At 42.2% G+C, this 14,151-nt stretch overlaps 2 protein-coding genes across 6 annotated transcripts in view; one reads left to right on the forward strand and one right to left on the reverse strand.

Moving 5' to 3' along the window:
- PUS10 (pseudouridine synthase 10) overlaps nucleotides 1-2,383 on the forward strand; it is a 33,174-nt gene extending 30,791 nt beyond the window's left edge. For all 4 annotated transcript variants that reach the window (XM_040551445.1, XM_040551443.1, XM_040551442.1 and 1 more), the window contains one exon: nucleotides 973-2,383. In XM_040551445.1, the coding sequence (XP_040407379.1) occupies nucleotides 973-1,011 (39 nt within the window). In that variant the 3' untranslated portion in view covers nucleotides 1,012-2,383. The remainder of the gene's footprint in view (nucleotides 1-972) is intronic.
- A 1,532-nt stretch (nucleotides 2,384-3,915) lies between these two features.
- Nucleotides 3,916-14,151, reverse strand: part of REL (REL proto-oncogene, NF-kB subunit) — a 40,326-nt gene continuing 30,090 nt past the window's right edge. For both annotated transcript variants that reach the window (XM_040551441.1, XM_040551440.1), the window contains exons 5-10: nucleotides 12,154-12,294; nucleotides 8,453-8,557; nucleotides 7,936-8,148; nucleotides 7,507-7,575; nucleotides 7,323-7,397; nucleotides 3,916-6,654 (exon numbers count right to left, since the gene is read on the reverse strand). In XM_040551441.1, the coding sequence (XP_040407375.1) occupies nucleotides 5,867-6,654; nucleotides 7,323-7,397; nucleotides 7,507-7,575; nucleotides 7,936-8,148; nucleotides 8,453-8,557; nucleotides 12,154-12,294 (1,391 nt within the window). In that variant the 3' untranslated portion in view covers nucleotides 3,916-5,866. The remainder of the gene's footprint in view (nucleotides 6,655-7,322; nucleotides 7,398-7,506; nucleotides 7,576-7,935; nucleotides 8,149-8,452; nucleotides 8,558-12,153; nucleotides 12,295-14,151) is intronic.

Raw genomic sequence — 14,151 nt, forward strand, 5'->3', positions numbered from 1 at the left:
GGCTGATCAGTATCGCTCTCACACGGATTTGGTGTCACTACTTTTATTGGATACAACTATGAAGGATGTCTAGGGATTTCAAAATAATTAGTCATCGTGCTAGTAATGCATTTTAGCTTAGCCTAAGAGCCTAATCCTTTGATGAAGTTGTAGATTAGGCAAGGAATAGGTGTGATTAATGTAGGCAGTCTTGGAGCCAAGGCATTTAACATGCTGCGTTGTGATTCCTGTGTTGTGATCGCAACAGCACAACATTTGGAAGAGGGTGAGCAACAAGTTTATGCCCGAAGGAAACTGGAGATGTGGCCTCAGGGAGACCAGGGAAGAAAGACATAATCCAGTTGTAGTAATTATTACAGTTGCTTCTAATAAAGTGTCAGGCATGTTCTGTCCCTTTTGACTAACAGTCAGAATTACTCTTAATGATGTTGCCTCGATAATTCTTCTGCATAATGCTTGCCTGCTTATTCTTTTAGTGTAGTTTTCCTTGCTGAGGAGGCAGATTTGGGGACAGCTGATGGCTTTCTACTCAAGTCTTGCCTGCACTGCCCAATACCTGAATATTTCTGTGGCATCAATCAACAGGTTGTTTTCACATCGTAACAGCCCATCTGTAGGATTTACAGCTCAGGTTAGAAGATAAGAGATAACTCATGTTTCTAAGTAGCAGCTTTGGATACTCTACAAATACAGGCCTGCATCAGCTGATTCTGGCTAGTAATAGTAAAAGGAGTTGCAATTCAGCATTTTATGAAGAAAACCCAGCTCCAGACGATACTCATGGAGCCAACAGAATGAGGTGGCTTTTTCATGCCACCCTCCTCCTCATCTTCTCCCATGGTGTCTCTCTTTACGTATTGTTTCTTCCCACTGTTAACCTAGACCAGGCAAGCACAGCAATGGCAAGTCTTTCTGTATACATAAAACATCATCTGCTGATTTGTACCTTTTTTTTTTTTCCTGCTCTTCTAGTCTGTTGATGTTGACTGGCCTCCAGCCCTGGATAATTAGCTCTTCAAGCTGGGATGAGGAAAAAACAGCTCCTATGTCATCAGCTGTTTACTGAACACTGTATGGTATTACAGCTCGGTTGCGAAGGGTTTTTGTCAGATGTTTGGATCATGTTGATCCGACAAAGGATGTTGTTAGTTTGAATCAACTTCAAACACTCTGGAATAGGTAGTGTTCATTTAATGTCTAGCCCTATTTTAATTCTTTCTGTGCATACAACAATTTTGGTAAGCTAATGTATTGATAACAAATCTTTTTTTAAAAAAAATCCCTTAAGAAAAATAAACGGTATACTGCCTGCAAACGGCGTGCTAAGTGAGTACATTAAATGTGCTTTATGCTGTACTGTTTGAAATGTTTTAATTAAAAATCACCCTCCCTAAAGCCAGATTTTTTTTTTATTTTTTATTTTTTTACTGTTTTTATATTGGATGTTGTAGCTTTCTTGTCTGGATGCAGGTAGCACTGAATTGCCTGAAATGCAGTCCTAGCATTTTCTGAGCCCTGTTCATGCAGGACTGTTTCACAAGAGGAGACTCTGAAAGCAGTAGGGTAGTGCCTGGAACGAGGTGATGCTCTACCTTGTGCTTGCTGCTTTTTGATCAATGTTAGCTTCAGAGACAGACAGATTGGCCTCCAAGTGCTTTTCAAATGGAAACACAGTTTGCAGATAAAAACTTTGCACTTAAAACTGTTTTTCTCATTGTAAAACATCAGCGACGCTTCCTAGAAACTACGCTTTGAGGTAGTAGTGGCCTCAGCAGCTCTTTGGCCTGGTTACAGTCTTCACGCACAGGATTTCCCCGTGAGTCACCAAAAGATAGGGAATTCCTGGCAATGCATGATGGAATTCTAGAGAAAAATAGGGATACCAGGAACCCCGAAGTGCAAACAAATATAAAACGTTCTGAAGAATTTTGGTGTTAAAAGACCAAGACAGAGATAAAATGCCTTGTTTTGCAGTATGGTTGCAGCATGCTGCATTTTTTCTAGTACCTAGCCTTGGATGGATACCTGGATGTTAATTCGGTTAGGAAGATGTTTCTGCTTACCTGAAGTACAAAAGAGTTACACTGTCCTCAAGAAATTAAGGTTTGGAATTTAAGGGCTCTTCATTAACGAACATTTCAGAGATTGAGGGTAATTATTTTCCAGGAAAAAACAGTTTAGGGACAGGGAAGATGTGTTACACTGAGATGTGTTACCTTGAAGTCAGCAGTGCCAGGACTTTACAGTAGAGCAGATGCACAGTAACTTTAGTTGAAGGCTCAGAAAGGCACTAATGCATACAAAATGTATGGAGCGCCTTAAAAAAAAAAAAAGTGCCTAAAAAAGGAGTGCCTAAAAACTCATCTTGAAAAATTAGTCTAAATATTGTATACTCTGTCTGTGATGAGCTGTTAGAACTTGTCTGTCATCATTTGTTTTCCTAGTCCACTGTGACACGAGTATAGCAGCAGTTCAGAAGCTCCTGTTTTTCCCATAAAAAACAGTACGAACCTGATTCAGACAGCAAGATTTCTTTGTTTTTAATCTTAAAGCTGTTATGAGCAACAGATTCTAGGAGTAGTTGCCTCAGATAGTAATCAGTACCCAGAAAGGAAGTGTCGCGAAAGATGGAAAACTTAAGAAACTGAATTCAGAAAACAAACAAAAGAGAATTTCAGTCTCATATCAGTGTGATTTCTTGACAGAAACTCAAGAGTGAGCTAAAATGTGATTTATAAATTCCATAAACTAGAGGGGAAAAATGTAAGCAAGGCTGCACTATGGGCATGACAGACATTAGAAGAGCTGTCCCAGAGGGCAAATAGAACTACCAAGGCAGCAGCAGGAAGGACTCCTGCTCCGGTCATAGTTCAGAGACACTAAAGGTGCACTCACATTCAGCTTCCTGCAATATGCTGTACAATGTCATGGTGCCAGTGGACACCATGTTAAGAATCAGAATGCAGAGAAATGAGGCTCTAAAGACTATGCTAAAGGTGCTGAGTCTAATCGTCGCCATACAACGGAGTGAGGTCCACCAAAAATACCTAAATGGCTTTTTATGATAAATGTGAAATACACCAGAGGAAGGAAAAAGAAAAAAAAAAAAAAAAAGTCGATGATGCAAATGTCTGTACAGCTGTTTAGCTAGTCATTTATTGTTCGGTTATCACGTGGCTGTATGAAAATGAGCTGTAATCCGGTCTTTGAACTTTGTTTAAAGTCTGCAGTTTCTAATATAAGGTAAACATTTTGAACGAGCATAATCTGTAAGGAATTTTGCAGCAATAATGTTAATGTTCTACTTTGGCCTTCATCTTGTTTTTAAAAGTAAATTACCCACTTGTGAATACTCAGGATGTTTTGTGAGAATAACAAGAGCAAGATTTAATTTTGTTCTTGAGGCATGTGTGTAAGAGGAAGGTATTTTCTAGCCCGTTACGTGGAAAATGCTGAAAAACAATGTCCAAGCAGTGTTCCTTAGCATCATCTTTCTTCATACTGGAAAGATTTAAAATGAAACTGTTGTATTTCTCCAAGCAACTGGGCATCTAAAATGTCCCCCTCCATTTTTTTGTATCAGCATCGCCGAGCCTGAAGACAGCGCTTTGCAGGGAAGGCAGTGAGTGCACACTGTACCTGGTGTACACCTCTAGCTGAGCCTGAGTGCGTCTGTGCTCTGTGCCCATCTGCCCAACAAGTCAACTGTCGTGCCACAAAAAAATGCTGAGTGCAAATGAATCCTTAATATACACATTGCTTAAGGTTTCACAGCAACCAACAGTAATTGTGAACGGAACAAAATAGTCTAAAGAGCCCCAGGATAAGCAAGCCAATGCCTAATTTCTCCGATTGCTCTGGCCTCCCTAATGTGAGGGATGCTGTGAATCTGAGAAGGCTGCAGAAGCTGAGTCCTTAGTATAACCAGTTTTTTTAATTACCAAACCAACTTGTTTACAAAGGAAAACAGAACTTTGAAAATATTTAATTATACTGTAAAAACAAATTGTACTATAAAGAGCATTCTATAAAGTAAGGAAAATGTTTACTTTTAATAAACTTAAAGTTGAGAACTTCAAAAAAAGAATTGAATAAACAACACATTTCAAGCTTTCTTTGTATTTCTTTGGTCTTTCTCTCACAAGACCGTGGCGGAGCTCCTGAAAAGGTAAGTGTTTTGCAGAAGTGAGAAAAACTTGCTTTAAGTAAGTGTGGAGAGTCAATTCATTCTGTTGTGTATCGGAGTTACAGGAAGCAGTGTTCCAAACTTCATTTATACACCTTGAAAGAACCTTTTCCATCAAACCTGTGTAATTGGTGTCATGCGTTACAGCTGCAGCACCTCACTGCTTTGAATGCAGTGAATTACTGCACTTAAACAGTCATTGCTTTCCCATAAACCACTGAGTTTTTTGGAGTTCCTTTTTGCCTTGCATACAACTGTACATCTCAAGTAGCTTTTTTGATTTGGGGTTGTGTTTTTTGTTTCTTTTACATTCAAGTGTGCTATTTATTGCGTCTTTTCATGGTGCAGTTTTATGTTGCCAAACAGTAAAAATTAGATTCTTAAGCCTTATCTGCCATATGAAACAGCTCTATAACTTAAGAAATGCACTGATATATTTATTGCTGTCTTGCTTTTTATAATAATAATAATAAAATAGCAAAGCCCTATATGCAGACGAGTGTCTCACCTAGCCAGTTAATTTGTGCGAGCTGTCCTCAGACACCTCACACCTCAGGCTAAGAATGAAGATTGGGAAGCAAGTGAAGAGAGGAAGTTCTGGTTTCTGATACAGAGCATAAAGGAGTGTTTTTAATTAGTACGGACTGAAATGGCCTTAAATTGTTAATACAGTGCATCTAAGTTAGGCTGCACTAAGACTGCCTCTGGGTTTGCCCCAAGCCTTCTTGTGAGGGGGTCGTGGGGAGGCCGGATCTGAGCCATTTTTTAAGCAGTCACTTGCATAGCAGGAAACTGCCAGGATACCTGAGGAAAGAATAGGTAGAGGCTTCGGCTCAATAATATTTCTGCAGATCAAAATAAAATACGCATCACAGCTACATACACACAAAAACAAATTCCGGAGAAATAACGGCATGCTCCATTCCTAAAGCAACAGGGTTTTGTCATTTAAAATAGTGCACTTGGGATGAAGTGCAGAGAAGTCCTTACTTTCTGTTCATTGTTCTGTGCAGTGATTCATTTACAACAGATCTGGACTATTTAAAAACTCAAACCTTCCGGTCTTTTAAAATATATCTAACAATGACATAGTCATTAAATTTTTTTTAGAGTAAATTTGCCTTGAAAGCAAATGGAATACGGTGAAAATGTGAAAAATCAATGCATGATCTTGTTGTAGGAGAAAAATATTTTATACGAAAGAGGGTAAGAAACCTGAATCTTCCAAGCAAATTGAGTAAAACTTTAACATTAGGTGAATCTGAACTAGAGTGCCTTTGTGCAGTTTCTTCCTAGTTTCTGTTCTATCAAAACGTAAAATGCTTTCCATAGCAAAAATAGTTTCTTTGCAGGCAATTTTAACCCTGTGAATTATATGAAATTCGACCCTTTTGAAGATACCAGCTTTTACTATCCCCAAAGGTAAGGATGCTTTAAGTATTAACAATTCCCTTTTCCAACAGCATAAAAACATCTAAGAGGCACTTCTAAAGTACAGAACCCCAAACCCTACTCCCACCTTTCTTCTTTATGGGCACCAGTCTTTGGGCTGTAATATATAACTTTAAGTTACATCGTGAAACTTACATAGTGACATTCTGAAAGAGAAAGCAGGGAATCCAGAAGAAGGGTAAGTTACTCGTTGCTGTACGTACCCAACTTCAGCCCGACAGTGGGGACTCAATGGTTATAGCTTTGTAATATGGTATCAAATTGGAAAGGCTGATAGAGCTCATCAGCGTGGACACTGTCGGTGTCATAGAACTGGCTATCTGCAATGCTGTTCTGATGATTTTGGATGGGGTTGGTGGATAGTCTTGATTCGCTTAAAACTTCTTGGTCTAAAAAACTGTAAACTGCTGGATCAGCTAAGTTAGACTGTGAATTAAAAGGTGTGCTGCCAGGGGCTACCACAGGTGGACAAGCTGGAGGCACCTGGTGGAGCTGCTGCCTGTGATTGCTTACATTTAACACCTGATTATACTTCTCGAAGTTTATGCTAGTGCAGTTCATGTCATCGGTCTCCATGTTCATGATGCTTGCTGTGGTGCTGGCCTGATGAGTCTGGTGCACGATGCTGTTAGTAGAAACACTCTGCACATCTGCAGTTGACACTGCCACTGCTCCCATCCCGTTTGGGCTGCTGAAATTCCTGTAGAAGCTGGAATCCTTCTCATCAGGCCAGTTCAGAGGGTTATCGTGGAAAGCTGGGAGAGTGCTGCTGCCCTGTGTGCCAGGCTGAGGCACGTCTGCCGCAAAGCTGTTCTGTGGGTGCGCGTTGAGCAGGCTGCCAGCCGAGGAGGGGGTGCTGTACAGCTGCTGCCAGCAGGAAGAGAGTGTGTCTTGCTTCCCTGGACCCACCTGTGCGGGCTGATGGGGAATCTGATTGCACCCGGGGTACATCTGACCGGAGCTGGGCAGAGTTCCTAGCCCTGGCATCATCAGCGTGGATGAAAACATGTTTGGTTCTGCGAAGAGTAAAGACATTACTGTATTTTTATGCCATTTTGTATGTTTGTTTTAATTACAAATGGCAAAAATGCATAGCAAAAATGGTTCTGTCTTAACGAGATTATCTGTGGATCCACATTTCAAATACTTGCTTAAATGCTGTCCAGGACAAGCGCTGTAATTCTGGACAGCAGCAAGACAGCTGTCTGCCTTACGCCCCTTTATGGGGCATGCTGAAGGTGACAGCCTACATTTAAACAAAGAACTGATGGGTTTAGCTTGTATAGCCAAAAGTACCAGTATCATACAGGGAGAAAAGCTTGAGGAAATACCAGAATTTTTAGCAAAGAGGAGGGAAGGCCAGAACTGAGTGTTAGGGTTGAAGGACAGAGTACCTGAATCCAGAGAAGATGAATACTCATCTAAACTAAAGACAGCAGTGCTTAGAGAGGGCCTTAGTATAATTTTAATTTTATTTAAATGTAAGCATTATGATGAAGAAGCTAGAGCACTCTCCTGTGGAAAAAGGAAGTTACAGCATTGCTGAGGAGGAATAAGAGACAGGTACTGCTGCTGCCTTGGGACCTTCAGTGCTCCCTGAAAAGCACCAGCCATTCCCCACAGCAATTGGACACTGCTTGTTTCAAACTCCTGTTGGCTTTGAGACATGCAAGCCAAAACTTACCTTTCTTGATCATCTTCCCTTCAGGGTTGGCAGCAGAAAACAAAGCCACTTTGGGCCTCTCTGTCGCATTTGATCCTGTGACGGAAGAAGCACGAATCTACTCTGAATGTTTGCTCTCAAATAAAATGACCCCATCTAACCATTAAGTTCGCTCAAACAAGAAATAGACAAATATTTCCCTTACCACAGTCTTGTATGAGCTTTTGCCAAGCCAGCGTTGACCTTTGCCTTTTTGCTTTGTTACCATACGGATCTACAACAAAAGGAGTATAAGGAAAACCAGTGTTAATTAAAATTCTCTTTGATATAATAATAATTTGTAAAGAAACTCTCTAAAACTTACACGAGTGGCCCCTTACTGTAGAAAAATGTATTTAAAAATATATATTTCAGATGTGGATACACTCCTAACAAACCAAGGCACTGTTAACCTGACTCTTGATATTTTCATTGAAAGAGGGAGCAAACTGACCAGTGTTAGGTTTTTTGTTTTCTAAATTTACATTGTAAAAGTAGCGTTGTAAAATTTTTACTAATTAAGTTAGTGTTTACTATAAACAAGAGTTCTGCATTGATAGTAACTTTTAAAAAATTCAACTAATGGGAACTATACCCTTTTCATCTGGTAGGTATCTGAAGTCCATTGGTTCACTGACTTCCTGGTCGGAAGGTCTTCTTAACTGCATCTTCACCGTGACAGGCTCGGTGATGTCTTTGAGAAATGGTGGCGTTCTGAACACAATTGCAACTTGGCGGTGAACATCAGCTTGTGAGAAGGAGCCTTTGGCCTCCCAGTTGTCCAAGACAAATCTGACTTCTATATCATCTAGTCCGTTACAAACACAAGATGCTTGTTAAGCTAAAGAAAACTGAAAACTTGCAGGAGAAAAAGCGGAAGGGGGAAGAAGAAAGGAGCCTGACTCAGAATTCAGATGCAAAGTACATGCCTTGACCTTAAAGGCACAGAGCATCTTTCAGAGGTGCTGAGAGCCCTTGAACCTGAAAGCTATTCTGCCTAGCTAAAACCAGAGCACTTACACAGGAGTGCAGTGAAGGGTTTAAATTCCCCATCTAGAAAGCAGTAGTGTCAGCCATTTGGAATAAAGGAAAAAAAAACTAGCCAAGGTTACCTTTTTGAACTTTGTCACACAGTAGAAATATTTCATCTCCTCCTTTTACACTTCCACAGTTCTTATTCACACGGCAAATTCTCAGTTCTGCTGTGTTGGGAGCTCCTGAAAACAGGCAAATTGGATGACAAAGAATTGTTGTAACTGTCACTATTGAAGAGGAGGTGCTGGGAATCAAGGTATTTAAAGGGAAGGCAACAGCTGGAGGAGGGTGACACGCTCTGAAATCCACACTAAAAAAAAATCATTCCCGCAGGGCTTGATGTTCCATGCAAATCCAGAGTCAGCAAGCGGCACAGCTATCTTACAGCTCAGCCGCTCCTCTCAAAACACAAGAGTCCAGGGCAGATGTGCCACTTACTCCCTAACTATTCTAGAGTAGTCTCAAAATACTTCCCTAAATGATGCCATTATGCTCAGCACTGCTGCCCTTCAAGATGTAGAATTGAAAACAGTTCTTCAAGTAACTGATTACATGTTACAGTCATGCTTCTTTGGAAAACGCTGGGCTAGCAAGTCAAGAAAATTCCTGAGTATCTGGTTGTAGCTTTATTCACAGGCACACTTGGCCACCAAACCTGTCCTCTCTCACCGTATCTGGGTGGTTGAGAGCAGGTCTAGGAACCTTCAGGCCTTTACTCAGGGCAGCAGATTTCACTCAAAAATGCTCCAAATTCCACCCTATGCCAGGGCTGTACGTGGGCGGTACTCGCAGCCTGTGTGCAACCTCTGATAACGTTGTACACTGCAATAAATTCAACACAGTTGGAGCGTGCAGGTTGTGCCTCAACAGCCTGATGGCTACGAGGGACTTACACTGCCGACATCCAAGCACTGCCTGGTACACCTCTTGTGTCTGCCCTGGTTCACCAGCAGCAGCTTTTTTGCAGGGTAAATAAGGAGACAGGAGACTACTGCAATGAAGAACAGCCCCCTAGACACTTTGTGGGCTGTCACAATTTATTTAAAAGGGCACTAATGTCACAATCTAGCGATTGAGAAGTGTTAAAAGATCTTCTCCCAGTCCAATCCCAGCAAAATGAAACTACGCTATCCTGTGATGCTCTCCAGTTTTGTTATGTCACGACCGACAACTCCAAATGCACTTCAATGCCCTCCCATCAGCACAGCGAGGCGCGGTCCCACCACCATGGGCTCCCTGTTCGAGGCACAGAGAGGAAACACAAAGCCAAAGCTCGAGGTGTCACACAAAAAAAATCCACTTTAGGCTCCCAGTTTGAGTCGATTTCTGCCTGGATTTTCGTGGTGCTGTATAGGTATGCCGTAGCACCACACAGGTGCACAGGTTTAGAACAGAGCTCCCTGTAAGCTTGGGCCAGACCCAATTACGTAGTTACTGTGTGCAGTGATGAGCATGGTAAGTGGGTGCTACAGCCTCGTTTACTGCGTGACACATAACACTTCATTCGCTGAATGAATCAGAAACTTTGAAGGGAGGGGAAACAAAACAAAACCAGAAACAGTACAGGATCATATGATTGACAGTGTCATTGTGCGTTTTTCACAGGAAGAGTAAATTAAGAATTGCAAGGAGAAGCTTAATTTTACCTTTGTTTCACTTCTGTATGCTTAAATGGCACTCAATGTCTTTTGAACAGGTTTTGGGGAAGGCGTCCTGGGCTACAGTTTGTCGTTTCATTTTGTCTTTTATTTTAATGGGGTTTAGAACGGGTGGAAAGTGCAAGAAACGTGAATACCAGCAGATGTGGGTGCACCACTGCTGGCAGCCCTGGTGCTGGGCAGGAACAGTGAGTTGGGTGCCAGCCTCAGAGGGAAACACACCGTGTGGCCTGTTGGGCCAGGTCGTGTCCTGTGGTGTCACGCCACTTCCCATCTCTCTTCCCTCGCACACGCCCCTGCCTCCCTGTCGCTTCTGTGTCCGCCCTGTTCCTATTCCTTGCCCCCAGAAAGCATGGCCACAGTAACAAATATCTGGAAGAATGAGCTCACCAAAAATCAGGCCACTTTCCACGGGGGCAGAACAACACGTTCTTCCCAACTTCACTTCTCAGAAACAGCACGATGCTTTCTGTGACTCTTCCCAAGAGTTTTCAGCACAACTTGGGAAATTTCTGTTCAAAACCAGTTAACATTACAAGCAACTGAAAACAGAAGCTACCTGTAACACTGTATGTTATGAACTTCCAGTCTTTGCTAATGCGATTGCTTCCACATTATGTTCAGGTTATTCTTACATATCTCTACTACCCAAAACACATGGAAACTACAAAGTGTTGGAAAGGGAAGAAAATACTGGAATTAAAATGTGAAAGCTGATTTTCTGAGAAGCTCTGGATATTTTTTTTTTGATCCTGATCTGAACAGGGCTGGAAAAGCCTTAAGTGTAACAACACAGGATTCCCAAACCCACTGCACCATCCGTTTTTATCTTTTATCTAAAGCTATAACCTGTTAGCCAGTACCGTACAACAGAGCTGATTGACAAATGCTAACGTTTTTTAAGAAATTCAGATCTGAAACTGCTGTTCCAGACAACAGCAGCATAATTTTTATAATTTGTGGTTATAGTTATGCACTGTTTTATTTACACTGCTGCTATGTTACACGAAGGATTTCAGATACCTACAGTGTATCAGGAGCTGCCCACATATACCCACACTAAAAAACCAAGCTTCCCCCTCCACACAGCTATCTGTCATTTCAGCAGCTTAGCAAAGACTGACGTCAGTCAACGCAGACGAGTAATCATGATTTGGCATATTTCTAAATGGCATCTGAGATGTAGCTGCAAATCTCATCTATCATTTTTATCTCAACCCTAATTAATACTACAAGTGTTCTCAGTAAGACAATGCACACAATTTCAACTTCTAGATAACTCTAGAAGAGACTAAAAATACCAAAAACACCTGATTTCATATTAAACATTTTCATAATGGTTATGCACACATCAACAAAATTCTGGGCATCAATGTGTAAAATGCAGATCTCGTTTTATGCTGTAGCTTCTGCTAAAATAATGGCCCTTGACCTTGAATATCTGACACGGAAATACTTTCACTGCAGGAACAAAAATCACTGCCAAAAAGGATTTTCCACGATTAAGAGCTCTTCTGCTATTCTTCCCCAGGAGAAGAAATCCAGCACACAGTGAGGGCTGAAATCCTCAGCTACCCCGTTACCTACCTCTGCGCTGAAATATGACTGAACGGGATACCGAAGGGCTGTACAAAAGCATTAGGACAGCGTCCCACTGAGGTAAGTATCTCCTGAGAGCTCTGTTGCAGAGCCCTCACAAGTCAAAGGCAAGACTCCTCACTGGTACAAACAAGCTTTAGGTGCATAACAGATCGGTTTTGTGGCAGCCATCTATCTCATTATAATTTTAATTGCTTGGCACATCAGAAGCAGGCCTGTCCTTGCAGGCATTGCTGCATATGTGAACAAGGGCTGAGAAAGCACCAGTGAGTGGGCCCGTGGCAGCAACGGACAATTCTGACTCCAGTGTACCAACATTTCATGCTGGGATCATCTTTTGAGAAGATGCCAAGTGTGTTGCCATGCGTTAGGTGTGAATCTAACGGCGCCAAAACAGAAAAGTGCCCCAAGGGCTACCAAAGAGCTCAAAACCTCAGAATCTGTCCTGGTATTTTTCATTTCAGGCAAAGGGACCAAAAAAAAAAGTGAAAAAAAACATATTTGACTGAGCTGGTACTTACTGTTGTCATAGATCGGGTTGGAAATCAAAGGAGGAAGAGCTAACGTGTAGTTGCCATGTTCATCAGGGAGGAAAGCTTGGAAGCAGAGACGGACGACGTTGAGATCGTACTCATCGATGTTGTGCAGCTGCTCTTCAGGCACTTAACAGCAGAAGGAAAGACAAGGCTGAGAATTAGTCTTCAAAAACAACAGTAATTCTTTAACAAACTAGAGATGGGTCTCCACTGGTAAAGAAACAGCGTTGCCAATACAGAGGAAATGTGCCCATAGTCCCTGCTGGTGTTACAGGAGCTGCATGAATAAATCGGTTGCACACAGGAAACAATGGAGAAACCTTTAACGCTTTCCCTTCATCAAACAGGGCTAAATCCAAAGCAAAAAAAAAGTAAAAACTTCCCTTCTAACAAGGCAGACTCCTCCCTACCTTTGTGTTTCTCCAAAGGCTTGTTCTTTGACCAGATTTCCCATGGATGAGTTCAGATGAGCCAAACTGGGATTGCCCCTGAGCAGCTGCAGCAGAGGAAGATGACCGTGCACCCCAAAACAGACTCTGTCACACCAAGGCACGTCCACCTTCACAACACTTTCATCCTTCCTCCTAGTTCTCCACTTGTTCCTCGAGTCCTCACCTTGCCTTGGAGACCAGTTTCACGTATTTATAGTTTAAAAGTCATTCTCTTTTGTGCATAATGAAGTTTACAAACAGAATGCCACTGCCAAAGGGAAAACCTTCACAAAGAAGTACTTAGATCGAGCTGAAGATTTCAGCCAGAGATTTCTGCTACATGTTACCATTATTTTCCTCTAGAAACTGAGATGGAAAAATAATCAGGGGCAAGACCGAAGGTGAAACAATACAGATCAACTCCCCCTTCCCATCAAATCTGTGTCACTTCTGAACCTTTGGGAGTAGTGATTAGCAGTGCCATCATGATATCCTTCTGTAGCTCAACAAGCAAACCCTGGCTGGGAAGGATGTGTTTCCTTACACGTTCCTCCCAGTGTAAAGAACAGTAACGTGGAGCCCCAGCTCAGCATTTCAGTTTTGTTCACCATTTTATTTTCAAAACATGGGACTTAGGATATCACTACTGCACATTTCATGTACTCCCAGCTTTGTGGGCAGCTCTGGGAAAAGCAGCACTACCTGAAATCAATGTTTTCCTTTAAGGTCTGGCATTAAACTACTATGTTGATATTCAATGACTGACAAATGAGAAACTGATTTCATTTCATTCAAGTAGAAGTAGTGATAATTAAAATCATTTAAAGTAGTTGTCTCTTCCAAAATTGTTCAAAGCAGCAGCTCACCATAGCCAGGCTCTGCTTACAAGAGAGCAGGCTGAGGGGAGGCCTCATGGCGGCCTGCAGCTCCCTCACAAGGGTAGCGGAGGGGCAGGCACTGAGCTCTGCTCTCTGGTGACAGCGACAGGACCCCAGGGAACGGCCTGGGGCTGGGACAGGGGAGGGTCACGCTGGGTGTTAGGGAAAGGCTCTGCACCCAGAGGTGGTTGGGCACTGGGACAGGCTCCCCAAGGAAGCGGTCATGGCACCGAGCTGCCAGAGTTCAAGAAGTGTTTGGACGCCACTCTCAGACACATGGCGTGATTTTTGGGTGGTGCCATGTGGAACCAGGAGTTGGACTCGATGATCCTTGTGGGACCCTTCCAACTGTGGATATTCTATCGCTTTGTGATACAATTACCTAAAGTGAACGTGTGCCAAGTCAACAGATCACATCCTCTGAAGCTCACTCCCTCCCCTGCCCTTTCAAAGACCTCTTGCAAGAATAAAAGATTAAACGTGCTTGTGATAAAAAGCCTGGGGATCACACCATGCTGATTAGATTGCAATGCTCTGACCTTTAGCATTTATCATGGGTTGGTCTCCACCCTGCCATGAGCCGATTCCATAGTACCCACTCAAGTGATTTCTTCCTTTCACCTTTTGATAGTGTGAAATAATAAATGCGCTGAGCTCAGAATACTTTCCACTGG

The sequence above is a fragment of the Cygnus olor genome, chromosome 3 (assembly GCF_009769625.2).
Source record: "Cygnus olor isolate bCygOlo1 chromosome 3, bCygOlo1.pri.v2, whole genome shotgun sequence".
NCBI classification, from domain to species: Eukaryota; Metazoa; Chordata; class Aves; order Anseriformes; family Anatidae; genus Cygnus; species Cygnus olor.